At 42.5% G+C, this 26,856-nt stretch overlaps 1 protein-coding gene across 1 annotated transcript in view; it reads right to left on the bottom strand.

Annotated features, from left to right (window-relative positions):
* Window positions 1–26,856, bottom strand: part of LOC122795939 (chondroitin sulfate proteoglycan 4-like) — a 923,439-nt gene that overhangs the window by 174,838 nt on the left and 721,745 nt on the right. The window contains exon 9 of the mRNA XM_044064421.1: window positions 4,867–5,050. Within this exon, the coding sequence (XP_043920356.1) occupies window positions 4,867–5,050 (184 nt within the window). The remainder of the gene's footprint in view (window positions 1–4,866; window positions 5,051–26,856) is intronic.

Here is a 26,856-nt window from a genome sequence, read left to right on the forward strand (position 1 = left end):
CTGTAAATAAAAGTTCTGGATATCTGGTATTCCAGAGGTTCACTATCCCACTAATTCATCTTTTCGGTCTTGGCAGGCATCATTTTAAGAAGTGTGGATTAAATTAACTTCTTGAGGAGGTATGCCAAATTTGAGATAACCAATGTGTTGGAGACTTCCTGTAATTTTTAAATGGGATTATCAAAGAAAAAATAGTGCAGTAGCCAAAAACTACAACTTTCACCCTACTAATGGAGAGCACCAATCAGCAGGAAAGAGATGCCACCCAACCTTCCTTCCTCAAAATATCGATGTTACACATGGATGGATCACTGAATTATACACTTGGTTGAACTTCCTCTACTTCCCACTTAAAAACTGCAAATCTATAGTCACATGCTTTGTGAGAAGAAACCAGTCTAACTAAAGCAAGTCTAAATTGTTTATTTTCTCTATTTCTTAAAAGAAATGTTTAACAATGATATATGACATGAGGTGAGAACAGCAAGGGTGTGTGAAACCACAAAACAAAAAATGGGCACTGCCATCATCTTAACTGACAAAAGCCTGCGGTTAAAAAAAGTTTAAACTTCTTTCAAACCTGTACAGGATGATCTACTTTCTTAACTACTGTACACCACTTATACTTAACAAAACCTATAACACTAGGGAGAAGGCAAAATGCCAAGTATTTACATGGAAAAGTATCAACATTAGCAAACATGGGCTGTCCAGTACTGTGGCAAAAAGGGACAAAACGCTAACTACAGCTCAAGGGACTTAGGACTGTGGGATGGGAGGGAGGCCTAATGGTTAAGGTGTTCGCCTTACAAACACAAGGTGCAGGGTTTGAGTCTCATAAAGGATAATTGGCTAGGCTTAAAACGGCTCGCAAGGGCAGTTAGCCTAGTACTAATCTATGAACCTATGAACCTATTAGCAGCTCTGGTGTTTGAGGCACTGGCAGGGGAAGATATGCCTATTTGGGGGGTGTGATGCATGTGGTCAGGGCACACTGCAGCAGCTTGACTTCTATGGTGGAGAGCAGGGAAACAACCAAGAGATGCTGCCTGAGGGCAGGCAGCATGTCCTGCTTCCTCTGCTGATGCCAGCCCCTTCAGGAAGTGAGGGCAAGTTCAGTGCTCTTTCCTGCTGCACAGCCCACCCCTAGGGTTGTACAGGGCACACAGGTGCAAGGAAAAAATAGGAAAAAAAACACACACCCAAAAAGCAGCAGGACTGTGACCCAGGGTCCTTAATCTTCTCACTGGCCCTGGACATATGCCAGGTATAGCCAAGACAGTATAAATCAGGCCTGGTAGATCCGGTGGTTGAGGAGAGGAACAGGAGGCAGCTGGCAGTCAGCTGCAAGGATCCAGAAATAAGGTTTCAAAAAGAATTAAGGGAATGATACATCACAATCAAAAAAATAAATCAGCACATGAAATTTGGTTTCTGGATGGGCCTGAAAAATCAATTTTACTTATTTTGCTTTTGCTTTTCCCTTTGTTAACCTGTTAAGATCACTAGGGGCAAGTGCCGCTTTACAAGGGCAAGCCAGTAGCACTCTGATTAAATGAGTCACACACAGATTACTAATTAAAAAAAAAAAAAAAAAAAGTCCTTTACACTCTTACGAACTACAGATTTGGGTAATGTCCTATTACAGTTTTTGCAAAGGACTCTATAGTTAACATACATATCAAGGGGGGGGGGGGTAATGGTCAGCCATACCTCTACCCAGATATAAATGTCACAATTCAGAATTTTGTAAGGTTCTGATAAACAGCTATTAAACTGCATTTGAAGCCCAGTCAGAGCAATAAGATATTCCGTTCATGCCTTGCACTCCTGGAAAATCTAAGGTAAGCCTTTAATAAGACTACTTGTTACTGCTCCCTACAATGTACAGTTATTGGTGATAATACACCATCCTAAAAAAATGCAGAGGATTTGGCGAATCACCTGATGTTACCAGAATTCTTCAACTTTGCCATGACAGCATGCCTTACAGTCCTGGACCAAGACAATATTTTCTGAGCCTTATATAATCTCAAGAGCTCAAGCTGTGCTAAACTTTTTTAATGTTTAGCAGAGTACTTAATACCCTTCAGAAGACAGCATGCAAAGAAACAATTACAACCTTTACCACAATTTTGCTCATGAAACATTACTGGCCATGATTAATTGGCAATCATAAAAGAACCGAGACATGTCCAAAATGGAGAATAACCCAAATGGTAAACATAATGAAATACAGAAACTCAGTCTCCTTTCCACCCCTTCCATCCATCCATCCATCCATCCATCCATCCATCCATCCATCCATCCAACCCTTCACACCCTTCTAAATGTTACAGCCATCTCTGAGCCTACTGCAGGGCCAGATTAAGGAAGCGAGGCAAAAGTGACAAAATAGGGCATTTCCCTGCCTCCCCTCTGCCTTAAGGGCTACATGTGCTGCACAATTTATTCAGTAATTAATTTAGTAAGACTTGTAACAAAAAAAAAAACACTAATTTAGTTTTGGCATGGTTCTCAGACATGTGCTGCTGCCTCCAAGCAGTGCTCACCAATACCTTGTGTCCGTTTTGATGAATCACAAGTTTGCACTTGAATCCCAAATGTAGATATGGCCAACTGTAAGCTGGGAAGTGTGAAACTACAGTTCATTCATTATGTCTGGTCTCATATAATACATGTAATACCCCTGCTATGTTGGTCTGCATCCTATAGGCTTTCTCTCAAGTTTACAACAAACGTGAAAGATGGGATCCACTGGTACAGTGCATCCTAGCAACTTCTCTCAAGTTTACAACAAACGTGAAAGATGGGATCCAGTGGTACAGGACAGCAAAAATGGATATCTCTCTCTACTTAGGTTCACTTCTGTAAGTGATGAGTGAAGAGCTAAGCTTACTGGAGCATGTACAGGACAGCAAAAAAGGATCTCAGAGTACTGAGGTTCATTTCTGCAAATGAAGATCTAAGCTTAACTGGAGCATTGTTCATTTCTGTTATCACATTAATTTAGACTGTCTTGTTTCCCCAAATGTATAATGGATACAGACACTGCCACGTAACAAAATACACAAGGCTAGCATTCACAGCAGAAAAGGAACACCACACTGCTTTATTAAAACACACAGGGTTAGCATTGTATAAAGTTGTACATTTTAAGTTAGAGAAATGAACGCAATTTGTTTTTAATACAGCACTGCAGTCCTTTGTTCTGCAATTTTATTTATTCTATGATCCCAGTACTTGGGTAGAAGCTTATGTTCATGCCTCACTGCATGCAGTTTTCATTTAAATCGGGTACAGTGTAATTATGTTTTCTCTTAGCTGACAAATGTTAAATGCTTTGTGATATTTATTTCAGCACATTAACCACCACACACCTCACACCTCACTCAAGACTGTGAATGTATGACAGCTCAGCTAGCTTTTCTTACAAATCAGTGGATCTTTACAGTTTCCTGCCAAAGTGAAAACGGTCATTTCTGACATATTTTTTAATATGGCAATGATCTTCATTTGGCCTCTGTTTATTCTGTTGTCATTAAAGAAACCTCTGTTGCTTTATGTTCTATGTGCTACAGACGCAGGTAATTTGGACTACATGCACTCAGGGATTCCATTATCAGTTGTACAAACTGACACCATATTTCACCAGCACAGATTCAAGATTTTTATTTGGGACCAACAAAAGCCCTGCTTATGGCGCACTCTTACATAAACAGTTATTTCCCATCCATATCCAAATCTAACTCCACATGGTTACTGCTGTACTCAGCCTGAAACATGTGAATCATGAACCTTTCTTTGATGCTACTTTTAACATTTATAAAGAGCTACAAGACTTAGAATAATTCAGATTTTTCCCTTCAGTTTCCATGCTGTTATAATAGTCTGACTATACTATTAAGTCCAGAAATTCTTGTGAACTACATTTAAAAACAGAAACACCTATCTATGGTAAACAAAAATGAAAAAGATGAGAGAAATGGATGCTACCCATGTCTTAGTGAGCCCCTACGTCTCCCCATCCAACACAGGGGCTTTTTCACCTTACATTACACATAAGGGGACCCTCCCTTTTAAGGAAAGATTCACTTATCGCTATTTATTTTCTCTAGTGAAGAGTGGAGAGCAAGGTTCTGGGACTCTGTAAGCAAGCACGCTCAGCTGGTTTGGGTTTTTCTGGATATTGCCCTAATCACTCCCCCTGTATCAGCTGGCAAGCACATATCAGCATATGAGGTCAGGTACAAAAAAGGAAATTATTACTACTGTCAAAGCTTACTCTGGCAAGGAAGTGTGTAGCCCTGGGTGGGACACCCCCCACTTTGTCCTCACAGCACAAGATGTAATAGTAGACCACTAACCAAGTACTGCTTGAGCAACAGGCCTTGAGCTGAGCTCTTCTGGAATGGGTGAAAGCCATTAGCCAATCACTCAAATACCTCCACAGTCAGCTCCTATATCACCTGGACCCATTACCAAAATTCTGTCAGCTAAGATTTACCCAGAGTTTTGTTTGTCTATGCCATGGAACTTATTTTACTTATGCAATTACATCGCTTTAGGTGCACTACATTGTTTAACTAGGAATAATTGCTAAGACAGAAATTTTTACTCAAGAATGTGGTTTGGTTCGAAACTACTTCAGACTATCCCACTGACACTTAAGTGTTTTAATTATCTAGCATTTTTATGATAAGGAAAAATCTACATGTGTACATGCATACAAACAGTGAATCATGCTTGTCTACATATACAATATTAAATATTTTCTTTAAAAAGTTGTGCATTCTTCCTGTATTATAAGCACAAATGTATTACAAACAGTATGTTAAGCTCATGTGCTTATAGGAGTTTTCATACCTGTATTGACAAGAAGGCGACTGAGTTGATTAGGTCCAGTGTTGTCATATGAAATAGAAACTTGAAATGTGTGAGCTTCTAAGGTAGCAGGTGGAGAAGATACCACAAAACTAAAAGAATCCTCAGCACTCCAGTCCAAACCATCTGTGTTTCTGTGTTCATAAGCAATCAAACCTTCACTTATCTGTTAAAGACAACAAGGATGCTGTAATATAAAACATTTCAGGTTACAAGAAAGATCACATTTAAATACAGTTTTGTACTTGAAAAGGTTAAGCAAATCACAGAAAATTAACGTCCTTCACAAAGATGCAGTTCACTGCTGTCAAACCTTTGAAGGATGCATTTCAAGTGGCCTCATACAAATCTATTTCACTTATTAATGTGGACGCAAAATTTGCAGCAAATGTGCTGGCCTTGTATTATGACAAAGTGGGATTTTACTTAGTTAGTGACCATGCCAACTGGGTTTTGCGAAAGAAAAAAGAAGTTATGTACTTACCGTACCGTTCCATCTGTGTTGTCCATTTTCATTCTTACTCAACTGATTGGGTTCAGTTCTGTTGCTAAAGCTTGTGGCAACAAAAAAACTTTCGAGTTTCTCCCTTAACTACAATGCACTGACCCGAAGTTACCTCAGATCATGCTTGCAGACTTTTGCCAAAAAGAAAATAATTACTATGCATAGATACAGGAGGTGAAAAATTGCATGCAGTCAATACATAAAAAGACTATATCTGGAGCTCAGTACAAAGGACAGTGATGTTCCTTAAAGACTCACTCTTCAAGAAATTTGCAAATGATGGGGGTTGGTGGGTGGGGAGTTGAGGAAGAATAAAAATGGACAACACAGATGGAACACTATGGTAAGTACATAACTTATTTATATGATGTTGCCAATTTTCAATCTATCCTCAATTGATGGGACAGAGTCCCCAGCTACCTAAAAACCTGGGAAACTCAAGAAGGGATGTTCCTAAGCACAGTTGAACCAAATGATGCTGTGCCTCTGGAGATCAAATCCAATTTCTAATGAGTAACAAAGGTATGGGGAATCGCCCAACTAGCTGCTGCACATATGTAGACTATGGATGTCCTGGAAAGAAAAACTGAAGACAATGCTATGAATCTAGTTATCTGGCTATTAACGGAATTGGAGAAGCCAGGCTGTCAGCCTGAGGTTTGATATGTCTGGCTGGATCATGCCTGTTGGATGAGAAAGGTCATCTGGAATTGGATCCAGAATCCAAGGCTGATGAAGTAAGTGAGGTCAAAGGAAGGGGAACCAAATCTGTTGAGGTGAGGCCAGTAGGGTGCCATGAGGATGATTTTGCTCTTCAACATGGCAGCTTTCTGTAGGAATTTCAGAATTAATGGAGATAGTGGAAAGGTATATAGTAGAAATGGGGGCCAATCATGAAGTACAGCATCCGGTGATTCCCCCTGTGGGGGGATTAGGGCAAAGTAGCTGCTGCATTTGTTGTTTAGGGGAGAAGCAAAAAGATCTCAGCAAGGCTGGCCCCACTGATTAAAATTAATTTCTGCCACACTCTTGCTGAGAGACCACTCATGATGTAGAAGAATGCACCTGCTCAGCAGGTGGACTTCCTCTGGACTTCCCTGGAACGTGTGCTGCTATGAGAATGCAGTTGGATGAGATCGCTCACTGACACACACTGGGCGCTTCTCGACACAAAGGGCAAGATCTGGTCCCTCCTTGTTTGATGATGTACCAAACTACTGACAAACTGTTTGTTTGAATTGCAATTGTCCCCAAAGGAAGAGCATTCTGAAGGGCCTGCAATGCTGAAAGCATTGCTCTGATCTCTCGGACATTGATATACAAACTGGCCTCTTCAGTGGACCAAGTGCCTTAGAATGTTTTCCCTAGAAAGTGCCCCCCCCCCACCATAACTGGGAAGCTTCCGTGGTCACTATGGCCTTGGGCTGAGGGGGAATGAATGCATGGCCTTGTAGAACCTGATCTGATTAAATCCATCACCTGAGATCTCTCTCTTGCATATGCGAGTGATTCAAATCAGAGTTGACATGAGTTGGCAAAATACTGAAAATTGTGTTGCTAACATCCACGTTACAATCCTCATGTAAAACCTGTCTAAAGGAACTAGACATTGATCCTAGAAGCTTGAAGGACCAAGCGGACCGAATTCTAGGTACTGCAGATTATTTTTCTGACCTGTGATCTTATAGTTAGAATCCTTGAGGGAGGCAGTGAAGCTATCATTGACTTTGTGTTGAACAGCGCTCCTATGAATTCCAAATTCTGAGTTGGTTCCAGTTGAGACATGTCGTAGTTTATGGTTACCCCAGATGACAACACACCTATATAACCTGATTTCTTGCACTTATTAATTGATGCCTGGTCGGGGCAGTAATGAGCTGTCATCCAGATATGGAAACACCAGGGATCCTTGCAGTCTAAGTGAGCTGCTACTTCTGCCATACATTTGCTGAACACCCTGGGGTCGTGGTGAGGCCAAAGGGCAGAACTCTGAACTGGTAATGACTGGCTACCAGCCGGAAGCGTAAGTACCTTCTGGATCATCTGTTTATCTTTATGTGATAGTAAGTATCCTGAAGGTCTGCCAAGCACATCCAGTCATCCTTGCCCAGAAAAGGAAGAATGGACTGAACCATGATAATCCAAAACTTGGCACGTCTAACTGACTTCTTTAAGTTGCTGAGATTTGGTCTCCAATCCCTGGTTTTCTTTGGCACTAAAAAGAACCTTGAGTAAGTTCCGGATTGTCTGGTCTGGCAGGACCTCTTGGATGACTCTTTTTCTAGCAGCTTTTGCATCTGAATTGCTGTTTGTTCCCTCTGACTGGGTGGAACATCAGGGATTTTTCTTTAGACTAAAGGTGGAAGGGAAAAGGGTATCATATAACCTCTGGAAATAATCCTCTGCACCCAAGTATCTTTTGTTACATCTAGCCAGGCTCTCTGGTGCAGGGATAATCAATCCTTGAATGTCTCCAGAGGTGGACAATCAGGCCTCCTTTCAAAAATGCTGGTAAGGTTCATCAAAAGAAAGAATCTCTCGACTCCTGGTTTTACGGGCCATCTATGCCGCGGGGGCGTCGTCGACCATCAGAGTTCCCTCCTCTTCCCCTGGGGGAACTTCCTCCATGTGTGTCCTGGAAAGGACCCTGGGATTTCTTGAACCACATCTTCCGAACACCTAGTTGATTCCTAGAAAAGGATCTTTGCGGGGTTGACAAATATTCACCCACAGCAGATAGGGTCTTTCCGTCCTTCTAACACCTGGATAATGTGTCCTTCATCTTGGGGCCAAACAAAGAAGTGCCATCAAAAGGGGCACTGACAAATGATGACTTGCAGGGCTCTGCAAAATCACATAAGCACATCCAGGCATGTCTCCTGATAGGGCCTGAACCCACTGCCCTTGAGGTTCCTTCAGCTACATATGAAAACAGCTTCATGGAAGAACTGGAAATAGATTGCAGTGTAGCCAACTGTGAAGTCACGGATGATTGGAACTCTTCAGAAATGGATCCTGATAGGGTATTTGACAGTTCTTTAATCCCACTGTAATCTTGTAAAATGTGCCAAATAATTCAGCGACCTTAAGGCAAAGGTTGCTAAAGCATAGACACACTTCCCAAACTTGTCCATTGCCAGCAACTCCCTGTTACGGGGATGAACAGAGGAACTCTCCTTGGAAAGTTCCTTTTTGGTGGCTGCCTCCATGACCATGGTATCTATGGGTACACCTTTACTCCAAAACTGCTTATCCAAAGGTGGTGCCATAATCTTGTCCAGTCTCCTAGGTACTGGTTCAACTGTATCAGGTTTCTTCCATGTCCGGTGAGAGACTAACTCAATAAGCTTGTCGACGGGTGGAAGAACCCAGGAGGTAGACAGGCCAGTACCGAAAGCCTCCAGGAATAAAGACTCCTCAGATGAAAGGCTGCTAGGCGTTCAGCCACCTTTCTGCTTTAGGACCATGAGGATGTCTCCAAATGAGACATCTTCAGGAGGTGACAGCGGGGACCCTTCACATTCATCGAAGTCTGTATGTTCATTGGCAGACTCCTCTGGGGAGTCCAAGTGCTTCCTCTTACATGTCTTCTTCCAAAGGGACCTCTTCAGTGGGATTCTCTGGGGAGGTATCAGAAGAAATTGAGATACCCCGTTGGGAAGCCTGGGGGTCTCGGATTGCCTATCCCTGTAGTAAAGAGTGATGAAGCTCTAAATGCAGAGACATCAAGGTAGAAGGCTTAGGATCTGTGGGGGTTGGATCCATCCATTCAGCTGAGGCAGAGAAAACCCTCTTCACAGCCTCGAAGGCACACTGCTCTGGAGAAAGGGAGGACCATGGATCTGAAAGATAAGCTTTTGGACCGCTGTCCTCCCCTGCTCCGAAGGCAATCTCCCTGAGGTGAAAGCCAGCACCAAACTATCCAGTGCCAAGGCTCTGAGGCACAGAGATAGCTCAGAGAACTTTGTAGTCAACTACAATGTCTCAGATCCAACAGGGAAGTTTCAGCTCAGAGAGCTCTCTAGATCCAACAGAACCGGAGTACTCACAGTAAGCTTCGGATCCGAAGATATTACTGTCTTTGGATCTGAGCCAGATGGCTCAGATCCAGAGACTCTGCGACAGTTGAAAGAGTCAGAAGAGGAACTTGTAGTGGTAGGAAGGTGTGTAGCAGAAGAACGGACCGCCTAACTAGAAGGGGTAGGAGCTGGTAAGACACCTATCTTACTCTGTGCCATGAGAATCATCCTCACCACTCTTTCCACATCTTCCTCTATCAAACTTCTAGATGAATGAGGGGAAACAACAGATGAGGACCTGGGTTGGCGTAGCTCCAAGAAAGTTGAGGGCACCAGATCCACCGATGATGAGTATCTTGTTCTGGGTAGTTGAATCAAACCTGAACCTGTAGGTCTGGAAGTAGTAAGATCTGATACTTTTTTAGTCGGATCCAAGGAAGTCGGGTCCATCGATTTCTTTTTCAGATCTGAGGATGAGGTGAGATCCACCTTGGCTTTCTTCTTGGATAGCTCCAAAACTGTAGAAGATGTACAGAGTTTTGGAGATGGAGAAGAAGTTTTGGACTGTTTAGTTTGGGAGCCTGATCCTCAGAGACAGCTTCTCCAAAGGCAGAAGGTAGGAAGCCTTTTAAAATAAGCTTGTTTTTTCTTTCAACAAGCCCCCTGGGGTTAAACCCATGAAGATGTAATGGCCCCAAACAGTATACACACATAGTGTGGACATCAGACATGGGAAGTTTGCACCCATAATGTACAAATTTTTTAGATCCGGCAGGGCCTTATCCTGCATGAGACTAAGCTACACTAAGGTATGAAAACCAAGAAAGTCAAGACAAAAGAGGGAATCAGAAAAAAACAGCAAAGATGGTAAGAAAGAAGGGCTACACTAAGTGTAGAAAGGAAATTAATAACTATAGTAATTCAAGAAGTATGCTAAGTACTAAAAAGGAAAAGATAAGTAAAAAAAAACTTTACCAACTATGGTAACAAGAAATATGATTCTGTATTGTAAGGGACTAGTAATATAGAAAACAATTAGAAAATTTAGGACAGAAGACAATAATAAAACACTTATCCCAAAAAAGCTTGACAGTAGGTCAACCACACATTTTGCTGAAAGCTGCAAACAAGATCTGAGGTAACTTAGGGCTGGTGTATTATGGGAAAGGGAGCAGCTCAAGAGTTTTTTGATTGCCATGAGGTTTAGCAACGGCTGAGCTGGATGTGAACCCATCAGTTGAGGACAGAATGAAAACTGACAAAGTACAGTTGTGCACACTTACCATAAATGTAGATGTTCGAGTGCATTCACTGTTGCAGTCATCACATTTGGGTTTTCCTGCCAGGGGTAGCCCTCAGTCGGCCCGAATACCAGAGGCTTAGTATTTCTGCATTGGTTGCTGTCGCTCCAGGACTGACATCAGGTCGTCAGTGGTATAAAATCAGGCAGCCGACACCATTACATCAGTTTTTCTTGCCCAACTGTTAGGAGCCCCCAAATAGGGAGCTAGGTTATGGTGGAAGAACACCACCAGTAGAAAGTAAATACCAAAAATTCCCTGTAAGGAGACAGGGAGAGAGAGAGAGAGAGAGAGAGACACAAGGGGGATGGAGGGGTGGAAACCAGGACTGCAACAGTGAATACACTCGAACATCTACATTTATGATGTGTACACAACTGTACTATGTTCTTCATGTTTCACTGTTGCAGTCATCACATTTGGGTTGATTCCCAAAGCTGAAGAAAAGGGTTGAGGCAGTCAAGAAGACTGGGGGCTGGCTAGGATGCCATGCAAGACTGTGGTGGCAAAGCTTGCTCTGGATTTGGAGAGGATAGGCAGGTGGTAATGCTTGGTGACGGTATGAACAGAAGTCCATGTTGCAGCTTCCAGGATGTCCCTAGTGGGGACCCCGCTGAGAAAAGCTGCAGAGGAGGAGGTTGCCCTGGTGGAATGTGTCCTGACCCCCTTTGGGGGCAGTTTCCCATGCTGTTTGTAGCAGAAATGGATGCAGTGTGCTATCCATTTGGAGACTGCTTGTTTGGATATGGCCTTGCCCTCTTCCCCTGCTGCGAAGCTGACTAGCAATTGGTCAGTTTTTCTAAAAGATTTAGTCCTATCCAGATAGAATCTGAGCTGTCTGTGCACATCTAGAGAGTGCAGAATCCTTTCCCCCTTCTTTTGTGGGTTAGGGAAAAAGGTGGGCAAATGAATGGATTGGTTGAGAGCCACACTGGACACCACTTCAGGCATGAAGGATGGGTTAATCCTGGGGGAGACCATGTCAGCATGGAAAATGATGAAGGGCTCTACAGCCATGAGTGCTTGTAGCTCTGAATCTCTTCTAGCTGAAGTGATGGCCAGAAGCAAGGCTGTTTTCCAAGAGAGGAATTTTAACTCTGCTGAAGCTGTAGGTTCAAAGGGGGGTAGGGTGAGCTTTTCCAACACAAAGTTAAGGTCCCAAGCTGGGGTAGGAGCTAGCTCTTCTGGGTGGCCTTAAGTTGTTAGCACCTCTTAGGAACTGTTTGATGAGAGGGTGTGAGAAGAGAGGTGGCTCTGTACTGTAATGAGCAGAGATGGCAGAGGCATGAATTTTAATAGAAGAGAAGGATAGACCCCTGTGTAGCAGGTCTGCTAGGTAATCCAGGATGATAGGTAGAGAGGGCTGTGCTGTTTCGGCTCCCTTAGCCTGGATCCAGGCGCAAAACCTTTTCCACTTGTCAGCATAGGATTTTCTAGTGCAGGGGTGTCTGGCCTCACGTATAACATCTAGGACTTGTTTGCTTAGGCTGGCAGCTTGAGGAGAGGTCAGGGAATAAGTCAGGCTGCCAGGTTGAGGGTCTGCAATTGGGGATGCATGAATTCTCCATTTTTCTGGGTCAGGAGTATTGGGATCTGAGGCAGGTGCCATGGTGGCAGGGATGACAGGCTGTGCAGCAGTGGGTATCAGTGCTGGCATGGCCAGTCTGGGGCAATCAGGACTGCCCTCGTTTTTTCCTCCATTATTTTGAGCAGTACCCTTGAAATGAGTGGTAGAGGGGGAAATGCATAGACGGAGAGGTTTACTCACTGGAAGGATAGAGCATCCACTTTCCAGGCCTTGCTGTGAGGCTCCCTGGTGCAGAATTTTCTGAGCTGGTGATTAGAGTGGGAGGTAAAGAGATCCACCTTCGGGGTGCCCCATTTCTAGGTTACAAGGGTGAAGGTTCTGTGGTCTAGCTGCATCTTGTGTGGGTCTAACAGGTTTCTGCTTAAGTTGTCTGCCAGAGAGTTTAGGGAGCCTGGCAGGAATTGTGCTAGCAGGTGTAGCTGCACGGCTGAGGCCGTGTGCCAAACGGTCATGGCGAGCCTGCAGAGAGAATAAGAGTGAGTCCCTCCCTGCTTGTTGATATACCACATCACTGTGGTGCTGTCTGTTTTGATCAGTAGAGGCCCAAGGGAAAGTAGTGGTCTGAAAGCTGTCAGGGTGTGTTGAACAGCTAGCATCTCTTTTTGGTTGATGTGTAGATGTATTTGATTTGGGCTTTAATGGCCCTGAATGCATCTGCGTCCAGGTGTGCACCCCAGGCATAGTCTGATGCATCTGTGGTGAGGGTCTGGGCGGCATGGGTTGTGAGAAGCAAAGTCCCTTGCTGTGGTTGCATGCTGCTGCCCACCAAATAAAATCTTTCCTTAGACAAGGTATCATTGGTATGATAGTTTCCAGGTCTTGAGAGTGTTGACACCAAAGGCTTTTTAGGTACCACTGTAGTTTCCTCATATGCAGTCTGGCATATGGAATGAGTAGAATGCAGGAGGCCATGAACCATAGAGCTTGCAGGATTTTCCTTGCGGATAACTGGGTTCTGGTGGCTAGTTGAGAGAAGTAGCCTGCCAGGTAGGCTTGTTTTTCTGGAGTAAGGAATGCCATCTGGGATGCTGTGTCCAGGCTTGCTCCCAGGAATACCATTTTTTGAGTGTGTACTAGTTTGGATTTCTTTTCATTGATATATACCCAAGGGAGGACAGTAGGTCCTTTACAAAGGTCAGGTGCTGTAACAGCTTCTCATGACTGTCTGCCTGAATCAGGCAGTCGTCTAAGTATGGGTAAATTTGAATATTTGTCTGCAAAAAGCAATGGCAGAAGCCAGGAATTTTGTGAAAACTCTGGGAGCAGTGGATAAGCCAAACGAAGTGCAGAGAACTGAAAGTGCATAGATCCTGACCTGAAATGTAGACATTTCCTGCAAGATGTAGGTCGGCCTCTTTTAGGTCTAGGGTGGCTAACCAATCATCCTTGAAAAGCATAGGAAGAAGCTGCTGGAGGGTGAGCCTTTTGAATTTTGGTATCACCAGAAAGGTGTTTAGAATGGATAGATCGAGGATGGGGTGCCATGTGCCCTCTTTTCTGGGTACCAGGAAGTGTCTGGAATAGAAACCTTGGCCTATCTGTTCTGCAGGAACATACTGTATTGGCCTCATGGAGAGCAGGGAAAGAACTTGCTTTTTGGCCTCTGCTCACTGGTTTGGAGGAAGATATGGGAACAATTTTGGGGTTGGCAGTGTGTGGAAATAAAATTTGTATCCCTGGGACACTATGTTGAGGACCCATCGATCGTTGGTAATAGAGGCCCAGTTGCTTACATGGAAGGAGAGTTTTCCTCCTAGGGGCACAAGCAGGTGGACAGAGGTAAGGGGTGGAGGTGTAAAGTCATTGTGAGTTCTTACCATAAGGGGGTGGTTTGGCACTCCCTGTTTTTGAAGAGGAGGAACTCCATTGCTTAGATCTCTGCATTCCCTGGGGCTGCTGTCTGGGGGGGGGGGGTCTGGGCTGAGCTGGCCTGGAGGGGGCTGGAAAGGACCAGTGCTTGGAGGGGCAATGCCTACTGAACCTCATAGGCTAGACATGTAAAAAGTCTGTCTGCACAGATTTAGCTTTTTCTTCCATCTTTTTTAAGACCTCTTCTGCCTTGGTGCCAAACAAATTGTCTTTGTTCAGTGGTGCATCCAATAATTTTGACATGGTCTGGCAAGGTGAATCCACGGTGGTGGTGCTGCGGTACTGTTGTCACCTCACAGTAAGACGCTGACCGGTTCGACTCTCAGCTAGAGCGTCTTCTGCGTGGAGACATGCGTGAATGGGTGTACCTTCGTTGACGGTTGTGTGTTAGGGCCGGCAACTCAGCATGTAAAAATCAACTGCCAATCATTAGCGGACCGGAGTGCCGCTGTGGCGACCCCTAACTGGGAAAAGCCGAAAGACACAACAACATGGTCTGGCAAGGTCTGTTTCTTAAGCCAAGCATGCCTTCTAAGGACAGAACCAGTGACTGCTGCCCTGCAAGATGCTTCTAGGGTGTCAAAGTCACATTGTAAGGTGTGCTTAGTAACTTGGCTTGCAGAATGCATAAGGTCTTGCAATTCTTTACTTTCTGCACAAGCAGGAAAGGAAGCTATGTTTTGTTTGAGGAGTTCCATGGTATGCTGCTGTTTCAGCATGTGGAACTGACAACTTAGTGCTCTAATAGCAAGAGTAGCAGAGGTATATACTTTTTTACCCCCATCTGTCTAAAGCCCGGGAATCCCTGTCTGAGGGGGTGGGATTCTTAGCTGAGGTTGCTTTAATTTCTTTACGTCCTTGAGAGATGACCTCTGGATCAGCAGTGGAATTTTTGAAAATAAATTTGTGAGAGTCTGGGACTCTGTAGTACCTGTCATGTTTCCTGGGAGCAGGAGGAAAGGTGTCAGGAGTCACACTGGATTCCATAAAAACATCATCCACAACATCCAGGACAGGAAGAATGGCCAAAGGTCTGTGTTGTGTTAAATCTAAGAATTCCCGGAGTCTCTTTTTTTGACTGAGGATAGCCCTGACATTTCCATTGGAAATGTTCCCTTAAAGTATGAAGGGCTTCACCAAATGAGAAATCCTCGGGTGGAGGGGCAGAAGGAATGGATTCCTCTGCATCAGAATCCTCATAAGCAGAGAGGGGTTGCATGTCTTCATATTCAGAAACATCAGAGTCATCGGACTCCTGTTCAGATAAAACTACTGGGGACAAGTCTCTCTTTCTTTTGGAAGGGGTAGCATGGCTTCCCCTAATAAGCATGATAAGGTCTTCCGCCATTTTAAGCATTTCAAATTGAGGCAAGGAAGCAGGTGCCTGAGCTTGGGTCATCGTTTTTTTGGATGTAGTTTGCACCCTGGGCTTTAGAAACTTGGTAGTTTTAGAAAGAACTGAAGATGCAAAAGAAGTCGTCGGTTTGTGTTGAGTATCGGTAGTGCGAAGTGCTTCCTTGGAAGCCAGTGCCTGCTCAGCGGCTCCACACCCATCCAAGTAGAGACATCCGCAGCATCCTTAGTCGAATAAGAGTGTTGCGGCATACTGGACTCTGAAAGAGTCTTGGTAGCAGCCTGCGAACCCACAGAAGTGGGCATCAGGGGCTGTGAAAGCGCCTCACTGAGGACCGGAGAACTGACGACTAGCTTACCAGAAGCATCGTCGGCAGTTTTGGACCTGTGCGGTCTGTCTCTGTCTTTATCCTTACTTTTTTGGAAGATCAGTAGTCAGATGGCTTATTGAAGCCATATCAGAATTTGAGGACTGAGAGCGAAAATATCTAGCTACAATAAGGGCCTGACGGCATACAGCTCTGGCATTGAACAAAGCACAAAAGCGACAGCGAGGGATGTCATGGTCTGGGACTAAACAGGTGACGCAGTAAGAATGGAAGTCTCGGTGTGGTATTTGCTTTCCACATGCGAGGACAATTGTTAACTTTTTCTGACATCGGTTAGAGCAAGAAAAAAGGATCCCCAACGGGGTACTTAGCTTTGGAAGACCAACTTCAATTCATAAATGAAAACTCAAGTAGCGGCCGACCGGCACTCATGTGAACTACTTCTGCTTCGGGCTCTTCGGCAAGAAAGACTGATGTAATGGCGATGGATGCCTGATTTTATACCACTGACGACCTGATGTCAGTCCAGGAGTGACAGCAACCGACGCAGAAATACTAAGCCTCTGGTATTCTGGCTGGATAACTCAAATTTGATGGCTGCAACAGTGAAATACGAAGAACATCATCAGATACTGTGTTTTGCCTTATACCACAGTGGTCCTGCATGCTTTCTGTGAGGAGAAAAAAAAAATGAGACTTGATTTCCATGGGCATGAAGTAAGCATCTGATAGCACCAGATGGGAGGGCATCTCACAGTTTTATATGCAGTTGGGGTCCCAGAGAAGTTCTTGGTTCATGTGAAAGGCCCATATGCAAATCTATCAGCTAATGAAGTTTTGTAATTCCATCTGGGTATTTTACACATAGTTCTATTTAAGTGCCAGAGATCTTCTTAAGATATACAGAGAATAAACAAAAGGTAAAGGCATTACATTGTGAAGGCAGGAGGTTAAGGCTTTGGCTCTTACTGGGGTAGCACCCAGCAGCATCACTGTGACAGTCACTTGATCTTAATGAAAAATATGGTTGATTTCTCCAGCTGTAAACTCAACAGAATCAAATCTATGTTCCTCCCAATAAATTTGGGGGAAAGACGTGTTACAAATCGGGAACTGAGATGGCTGGATGACTGTTTTTGTCCCTTGGGCTCTGAGTGTCCAAGGTACCCTGGGGAATAAGTGAAGATTAAAGACAAACTCTGATGACCAACTGGAAAGGAATTTTAAAGTCTATCTACAGTCGTGGAGTGTGCTACATATTTCATTTTGGAGCGGCATTAATATAAGCAAGATAAACATCCTGCAGATGTGTAACATCTCTGGTTATGATGCCAATGGCCTGAGGAAAGATCAGTCATAACAGCCTCCTTTGTGTGAGCTTATTTGTTAGCTAAATACGTGATGTTGTCCCTTTTCAGACACTTTCCAACCTTGACCTGGATAACAAGGACAAGGGTAAATACAACATAGTTATGGACAATTCAGTGCAGCCAATCAAACAGCATGTCATTAGGAAGTAGAAGGAAACACAAATATTTTGGATACATGGAATATATGTAAAACTTCAGTCACTGCCGGTTTGAATTGAAGCATAAAGCTTGAAGCTATGAGGCCAAGACTTTACTATTAAGCAACCATACGCATGTGTATGAAGAGGGAGAGATTAGCAACAGGACAAACTCTGACCTGTTTCTGCTGCCAGGGGATAAAAAGGCACTTGTATTCTGAACATCTATATGTTCTATACAACAGCTAGGATCAGAGCCATGGTTTCATTTAGTTGCTATTGGGTTATGGTGTAGTACAGGTCTGTGTGCCTATATGCAGTAGAGGAAATGACAATGGACGATGAATAGATAAGACTCAGTTTCCATATTTAAAATGTAGCAATGTTCTCTAGGAATGTAAGGTAGTCCAAGTACCTCTGCTAGTGGGTTTGGAAACCCTCCAAGTGCTAAACAAAGGTGGAACTGGTCTTGGGGTACCCGATTCTATATAATTCCAGGACTAAAACTGGAAGCAACAAGGGTAGTCTTGTTTGAAGTACTGCACTGGTGGCTTAGAAGATAGGTATTAATGCCTGACCGGCAGTTGCAAAGGTCCTTCCTGACAGAAGGGGCTGCAATGGTTCTAATGATTCCAGTTTACTTTGGCTGTCTGCCATGGCCACCTCTCATCTCCATATCTACATAGGATCTTTTTGAAACTTATTGCTTAAGAGTATAAATCTGTCTAGGTGAATCAGGGCCTTAATGTGAGAACCAACTGATCAAGGGCACCCGCAGGCAGGTGCAAGGGGGTGCACTTGCATCCCCCTGGAATCTGCTGACCTGACTAGTTAATCTTTTAATTTAAAAATGTTATTTGGGCGTTCTTCTTTAAGAACGCCCTTCAAGTCCAGGCTCAGATGCTGATATCATCACGCGGTGCACAGTTTGCGAGCGGGAACTGAAACAGACAGTTTCAGAAGGGTTTACTTACCTGTGCGAGCGGGAACTGAAGTGTTTACTTTACCTGAGGACTTCACTGAAGATAACAGGTGTGTGTGTGTGTGTGTGTGTGTGTGTGTGTGTGTGTGTGTGTGTGTGTGTGTGTGTGTGTGTGTGTGTGTGTATTCTGACTGCATATAAGCTCATATCCCCATATTGCTTCTGTACTGCTGCAACTTATTTCATTACTGTTATTTTATAAATGCATATTGTGATCAGTGCTTATGTGTTTAGTAAGAAACATCCCTGTCATAATCCTCCTTACCAGAAATAATAGATGTACCATGTGCAGCTACCGGTATATTTTCAGAATGGAAATGTATTTGTTATTTATTTGTTTGTTATCTAAAATACTGTGCATGTAGGCAGCAGTGGCTGGGGGGGTGGATTTCGGCATTATATTTTTAATTACAATAACTGATGATAATTAAAGTTAATAATACCAAAAATACAAAATACCACAGTAAGCTGCTTATTTATCAAAAATTCATAGTACTTTGTACAGACCAAGGTTAGAGCTCTTTCTTGATTCTGTTGAATGGCAGCTAAAGGTTTTATGCACATTCTAACATTAACTCAAGATACCCCAACATTAACCTTATTGTTGTTGTGGACTTCACTGAAGATAACATGTGTGTGTGTATGAAATGCCCCAGGTGCTACATGGTGGTGGTGGTGGTGGGTAGAGAATAAGGCTTGAACCCTGTACCTTGGGCCCAGGTGGCAAAAGCCTGAGTTCCCTACCCACCACCATCTGTAAAAATATTGCAGATTTTTCCCTCATACTTGTTCTGTTCCTCATAAAATCTGTGGTTTCTGTATTTTTGTGTCCTTGCAAAGCCAGTAGTGCATTGATGCAGTAGTAGCATTGTTGCCTAACAGCTACATGTTCTCTGGTTTGATTCTTGGCTGGGGTGCCTTACCTTCTGTGCGGAGTCTGTATGCCCTCCCTGTTTTTGTTTCCTCCCATATTACAAAGACGTGTCTGTCTGGAGTGTTTCTCCCTGGGTCTCTGCTAAAAATTAGCTTTTGTTCTAAGTCAGACTTTCCTGGTTAACAAATGTTAAAAATGACACGCATTTGAATATCAGACTTCATATTCTTCAGAAAGTGCATGGTAACACAAACGTTTTTATTCTAGCAATTTTCTAAGTGTATAAGATGAATATTTGAAATTTGTCCCTATTTTTGGGACTGTATTCCCCCATTATTGGCTTCATCCAGGTTTTGTGCTAAGATTGAGAGCTATGGTAAGAACTGAATATGTTTGGGGGCTATATTCCCCCATTACTGGCTTTGTCTGGGTGTTTTTTGTTAAGAGGTTGAGAGCCATGGTGAGAACTGAATTCACTGAATGTTTGGGGGCTGTATTCACCCATTATTGGCTTTGTTCAGGTGTTTTGTGCTAAGAGTTTGACAGCTGTGCTATGGTAAGAACCGAATTCACTAAATGTTAGCCATTTAAGTTTCCGTCTTCCTCTTTCACAAAACAGCTGATTTGGCATAGTGGTATGTTGCTCTGACTGCTTTGCATAGGGTCCCCTGGGTTCAAGACGTGGCAGTGAAATGTATGGTGGTAATGCAGCATTTTATTCTAGCAACTTTCCAACATTATACAAGCAATGTTTAAAATGTGTCCCTGGTTTTTGCCCCCCCCCCCAAATAAATTTTGGCTTTTTCCAGATTTCTTGTGCTGCAAAGTTCAGAGATACAGCTGAGTGTCGAGTAGATTTTACAAGGAGCTGAGAGCTGCAGGGGAACAAAAGTTTAGTGCTGCTTATGCTTAGTCTACTTGCATTGTTAATAGCACAACAGGTAGTGTACTTGCTTTTGATGCTGAAGGCTGTGGGTTCTACTCCCACAGTAGGTAGATGCATTGCTGATACTGTACTGTGTTGTAAAGGGGGTGGATGCTGCAGTCCTTTTTGGCAAAAATACCTAGTAACTATGAACCTGTTATCAGTTTGCTATCCATTCCCTATTGCGGTATTACTAGCTTATTTTTTTAATGCATGCAACATAGGCAATTTATTCTTCAAGGGCAACAGGCACTTTATTGTAGATGAAACAATGACATATAAAGTTGTTTGCTAGCAGCAACCTCTTTATTAGTTACAGATTCCTTTAATGTGGATTTTACTACTTCAGAGATTGTGCATATTTACTGATACTGGTGGACTATAGAAGGTTGAGTAGACTTTTTATGATGGAAATGTTCTGAATTGGGCAGTTTTGTCATTGGTGTATGCATTTTGTTTCATTGTTTACTGGAAAAATGTTCAAAACAATAAATTTAAAATGCCCTCTAACAACTGTACTGTATTGTACAAGGAATATAATGTAATACAGTCAGGAAGGTGTATCAAAGAGCCTATGATTTTGAAAACAGCCCAGAGTTAATCTGCCACTGGAAAAATGTATTTTCTTTGAATGTGGGTTTCAATGCTGTTTCAATGCATGTGAGTTTCAAGGGCAGAGAAGTTTTAATGCTAAGTCTATTTTCATTGTGAGACTGCATTGCTTTGTTTAACAGATATCTATTAGGGTTTGTGCTTTAAAATGCAAAATAAAACTTTCAAATGAAATCTAAATCATCGCAGAAGTAAAGCAGTATGCACATTACAGTGTTTATGGTAAATGGGGCAAAATAACCAAGGAATGGGACATTGGAATGGCTGCAGGGGGGAGGCTCCATTCAACCATGATTTTGTGAGGGGGGGAAGGGTAGCAAACTCAGACAGCCCCGGTTGAACTATACCTCTCAGTTGTCCATATTTTTGCAGAATGAATAGATATTTGCTTCTTATTTTTGTTTTTTTTCTCATAAAATTTGTGGTTTTCTAGTAAATCATTTAGGAATGAAGTCACTAAATGACAGACATTGAGTTTCAGACATCATAACCTTCAGAAAAATGCATGCTAATGCAAGGCCTCTTATTCTATCAACTGTCTTAAGTTGATACAAGAGCAATTTTCAGAAGTGTTTGTATGTTCCCCAAATATATTTGGCCTTGTCCAGATTTCCCGAATTAAGAGGTTGAGAGGTATGTGCAAATCGCTTTGTAGAATTCGGAATATCCAAACCTCTCCATTGTCCCCAATTTTGGCTCAAAATGTTGCTCTCCCCTAATAATCCCTCCTCAAAATGACAATTTTGGAAGAAAACGTGGAGGTTTACAATTATATATAACTGTAATGATCAGAGTTATTACTTTTATTTCAGAAATGCATGTAGATACTCTTATTTTGTTAGCTGCTCAAGTTAACAGTGTTAACATTAAAAAGGTGTCCTTTTTTGACAAGTTCCCAACTGTATTGTGTGGCAACTTTATATTTTTGCATCACATTTTTGGTCTGTTTTTCATAAAATTGTGGTTTTCTGGCAAATTAGTGGCAAGTCATTAAAGATTGAAGTTAGAAAATAATGGCAGACATTTGAGTTTCAGATTTCATACCCTACAGAAAATTCGTATTAATGCAAGACCTACTACTATTCTATTATCTAAGTTAATAAGAGCAATATTTAAAAATTGTCCTTATTTTTGGGCCTGTGTCCCACTTCTAGTTCGATGTATGGCTTTGTCCAGATTTCTTGCTCTGAAGTTGAAAGGTATGAGTGTCAGAGCCATCACTGTCAGCCAGAGATATTTCAAATTGTGACATACTTGTTGCACCCCACTCCCCATTGTAGTGGCTCTGGATGTGTCCAAGGAAGGCAAGGAGCAGTTATGCAGTGTAAGTGTGCAGAGTATTCCCCCATCCAAGGTAGACCACAAGTACGACTGTGGCTTTTCATCTGTCCTTGATTTTGCAGAATGTTCTGGTTTTCTGTCATATTTTTATACTGTTGATTTATGTTTCTTATTATTCAGGAAATACATGCTGTCACAGTGCCCTGTTGCTCTGTTTTAAGTAGAAATGATTTAATGACCATCAGGTAAGCTTGTCAGAGATTGTAAGATGCAAGTAAGCTTTAATAAGCATACTGTTAAAGAATTGCCAGCATTGAAAGCCTTTTCGTTGTTGCCATGCCGAGAATATTTACATAACTAGATAATGTATAAGCTGTGGGTATTGAAATGCATATGACAGTATTTGTAATAAAAGGGCAGGATTACAATATTTTCAGAAGCTCATTACATTTGTTGGAGACTTGCAATCATCTTTTGTTGGAGACTTGCAGTCATCTTTGCAGACTTACCCGTAAACTAAACAGAATGCCAATCTATCGTGTGGTCCATAACTTGTGCAGGAATCCTTTAAGCAATTTATCTTGAGCTTGTTTCTTGCTTGCTGTTCATTTTTTACTTTGATCATATCTTCCCCATGAACCAGGTCTTTTATGGATAAGAAACAAATATTGTCTGTATAAGAAGGAGGTAGCATACCCCTCAGCTGTCCAGGTTTTTGCAGAATGTCCAGATTTTTTGCTCCGTATTCTTCCTAAAAAGGAATGAAGTTGCTAAATAATGACAGACATTTGAGTTTTAGATGTCATATCCTATAGAAAAATGCATACAGACATCATCATCATCTTCTTTCGGTCGCCACAGCGGATCATCTGTTTCCATTTCTTCCTGTCCTCTGCGTCTTGCTCTGTCACACCAACCACCTGCATGTCCTCTCTCACCACATCCATAAACCTTATCTTAGGCCTTCCTCTTTTCCTGTTACCTGGTAGCTTCATCCTTGGCATCTTTTTCCCAATATACTCAGCATCCCTCCTCAGCACATGTCCAAACCAACGTAATCTTGCCTCTCTGGCTTTGTCTCCAAACCTTCCAACCTGGGCTGATCATCTAATATACTTATTCCTAATCCTGTCCACCCTCATCACACCCAGTGCAAATCTTAACATCTTTAACTCGGCCACATCCAGCTCACACTCCTGCCTTTTTGTCAGTGCCACTGTCTCCAACCCATATAACATAGCTGGTCTCACTACCCTCTTGTAGACCTTCCCTTTCACTCTTACTGGTACTCGTCTGTCACAAATCACTCCTGACGCTCTTCTCCACCCACTCCATCCTGCCTGTACTCTCTTCTTCACCTCTCTTCCACACTCACCGTTACTCTGAACTATTGATCCGAAGTATTTAAACAAATCCAACTTCATCACCTCTACTTCTTGCATCCTCACCATTCCTCTATCCTCCCTCTCATTCACACACGTCTTAGTCCTGCTGACCTTCATTCCTCTTCTCTCTAGAGCATATCCCCATCTCTCCAGGGTCTCCTCCACCTGTTCCCTACTCTCATTACAGATCACAATGTTATCTGCAAACATCATAGTCCACGGGGACTCCTGTCTGATCTCATCTGTCAACCTGTCCATCACCATTGCAAATAAGAAAGGGCTCAGAGCTGATCCTTGATGTAACCCCACCTCCACCTTAAACGCATCTGTCACTCTCATCGTTGTCACGCTACCCTCGTACATATCCTGTACCACTCTTACATACTTCTCTGACACTCCTGACTTCCTCATGCAATACCACAACTCCTATCTAGGCACCCTGTCATATGCTTTCTCTAAGTCTACAAAAACACAATGCAACTCATTCTGACCTTCTCTGTACTTCTCCATCAACCCTCTCAGAGCAAACATCGCATCTGTAGTGCTTTTTCCTGGCATGAAACCATACTGCTGATCACTAACCATCATGTCCCTTCTTAACTTAGCTTCCACTACTCTTTCCCATAACTTCATGCTTTGACTGATCAATTTAATCCCACTGTAGTTACTACAGATCTGCAGATCATCCTTATTCTTAAAAATTGGCGCCAAAACACTTCCTCCATTCCTCAGGCATCCTCTCACTTTCCAAGATTTCATTAAACAATCTAGTTAAAAACTCCACTGCCATTTCACCTAAACACCTCCATGCATCCACAGGTATGTCATCTGGACCAACAGCCTTTCCATTCTTCATCCTCTACATAGCTATCCTTACTTCCTCCTTGCTAATCCATTGTACTTCATGATTCACTATCCCCACATCATCCAACCTTCTCTCCCTCTCATTCTCTTCATTCATCAACCCCTCAAAGTACTCTTTCCATCTCCTCAACACACTCTCCTCACTTGTGAGTATGTTTCCCTCATTATCCTTTATCACCTTTACCTGCTGCACATCTTTCCTAGCTCGGTCCCTCTGTCTAGCCAATCGGTAAAGGTCCTTTTCTCCCTCCTGAGTGTCCAACCTTTCATACAACTCTTCATACGCCTTATCCTTAGCCTTCACCACCTCTCTCTTTGCCATGCACCTCATCTCCTTATACTCCTGTCTACTTTCTTCATCTGTCTGGCAATCCCACTTCTTCTTTGCAAACCTCTTTCTCTGTATACTCTCCTGTACTTCATCATTCCACCACCATGTCTCCTTATCGTCCTTCCTCTGTCCAGATGTCATACCAAGCACCTTTCTAGCCATCTCCCTTACTAGCTCTGCTGTAGTTACCCAGCTATTTGGTAACTCTTCACTGCCACCCAGTGCCTGTCTTAACTCATCCCTGAACTCCACCTCACAATTACCCTTTTTCAATTTCCACCATTTGATCCTTGGTGCTGCCCTCACACTCCTCCTCCTCTTCCTGATCACCAATGTCATCCTACAAGCCACCATCTTATGCTGCCTAACTACACTTTCCCCGGTCACCACTTTACAGTCTCCAATCTCCTTCAAACTGGCCCTCCTACATAAGATATAATCCACCTGTGTGCATCTTCCTCCACTCTTGCATGTCACCCTATGCTCCTCCCTCTTGTTAAAATACGTATTCAGTACAGCTACGTCCATTCTTTTCGCAAAATCCACTACCATCTGACCTTCTGCATTCCTTTGTTTAACACCATACCTACCCATCACTTCGTCATCCACTCCTCTGTTCCCTTCACCAACATGCCCATTAAAATCTGCTCCAATCACCACTCTCTCACCCTTGGGTACAGACATCACCACTTCATCCAACTCACTCCAAAATTTTTCTTTCTCATCCATCGCACACCCAACTTGTGGAGCATATGCACTAACAACATTCATCATTACACCATCAATTTCCAGCTTCATAAACATCACTCTATCCGACACTCTTTTCAACTCCAAAACACTCTTAGCATACTGTTCCTTCAGGATAACTCCTATGCCATTTCTCCTCCCATCCATGCCATGATAAAACAATTTGAACCCACCTCTGATACACCTAGCCTTACTCCCCTTCCATCTGGTCTCTTGCACACACAATATACCAATCTTCCTTCTGTCCATCATATAAAATGCATACTAACATAAATCCTGTTATTCTAGCAATGTTCTAAGTTCATGAGAGCAATATTTACAATTTGTCCCTATTTATGTTGGGCTTTGTCCAGATTTCTTGCAGAGGTTGAGGTGTGTGAGAAAAAGTGAAATGCCCTATTTAGAGTTAGCAGGTGGAATTTATTTTCAAGTGTATTTTCAAGGAATTGTGAGCTTCAAGGAAGAGAGGTTTACTGCTGCTCATGCTAAATCTGCTTAAAATGTGCAACTGTTTTGTTTAGCAAATGGTATCATTATTGTGGTAGAGAATTTTAAAGCAGTGTTAGTAGTACAGCAGGTAGCATACCTGCATCTCGATGCAGAGGGCTATAGGTTCTACTCCCACAGCATGTAGATTTGTATTTTAAGGGGGTGGAGTGCTGCAGTCCTGGCTATGTCCTCTTTTGGATGAGATGCCTAATAACTATGAACTTGTTTTTCAGCTTACCACCCATTCCTATTGCAATATACCAGCTTACCATGTTTAATGTAACATAGGCAATGTATTCTTCAAGGGCAGCAGGCACTGAATTTGTTGATGAAATGCTGAAATATAAAGTTGTTTTCTAGCATCAACCTCTTCATTAGTTTCAGATCTCTATAATGTGGAATTATTCAGATGACTTTTACTTCTGCAGAGATTGTGCATACTGACTGACATTGATGGGTTGTAATGACAAAAGTTTAAGTGGCCTTTTATGGTTGAAATGTTTTGAATTGGGCAGTTTGTCATTATTGGCTCATATGTTTTATTTCATTGCTTGCTGGAAAAACATTAAAAACTATAAATTTAAAACACAGTCTAACAAGTGGTGCTGTATTATAGAAGGGATATAATTAAATTATTTTATATTATAATTAATACAATCTGTATATAATCGTGCATAATCATATGTATAAATATGTACACTTCTTATGCATGGCTACTCTTGCTTATCACAGTAACAGGAATGATACTGTAATGGCTGTGTCAAGGAAAAAAGTCTAAAGATTTTAGTTAAGCATATAATGAAGTTGTTCACATCAGTGATAATGCAGACCCGGTTTCATATAACTTAAGGGTCAACCACACAAAATCAGAAAACCCCCAGAATTTCCCTTGCCCACTCAGTAAAACTAACCTTGAAAAAATAATTAATGTGCATATATTAGGGCTATTGGAATTATCTATAAAAAGATGAAGTGATGATTTGCAACTATGTCAATGTTGGGATTATGAAG

The sequence above is a fragment of the Protopterus annectens genome, chromosome 2.part2 (assembly GCF_019279795.1).
Source record: "Protopterus annectens isolate FY-2018-M chromosome 2.part2, PAN1.0, whole genome shotgun sequence".
NCBI lineage: Eukaryota > Metazoa > Chordata > Ceratodontiformes > Protopteridae > Protopterus > Protopterus annectens.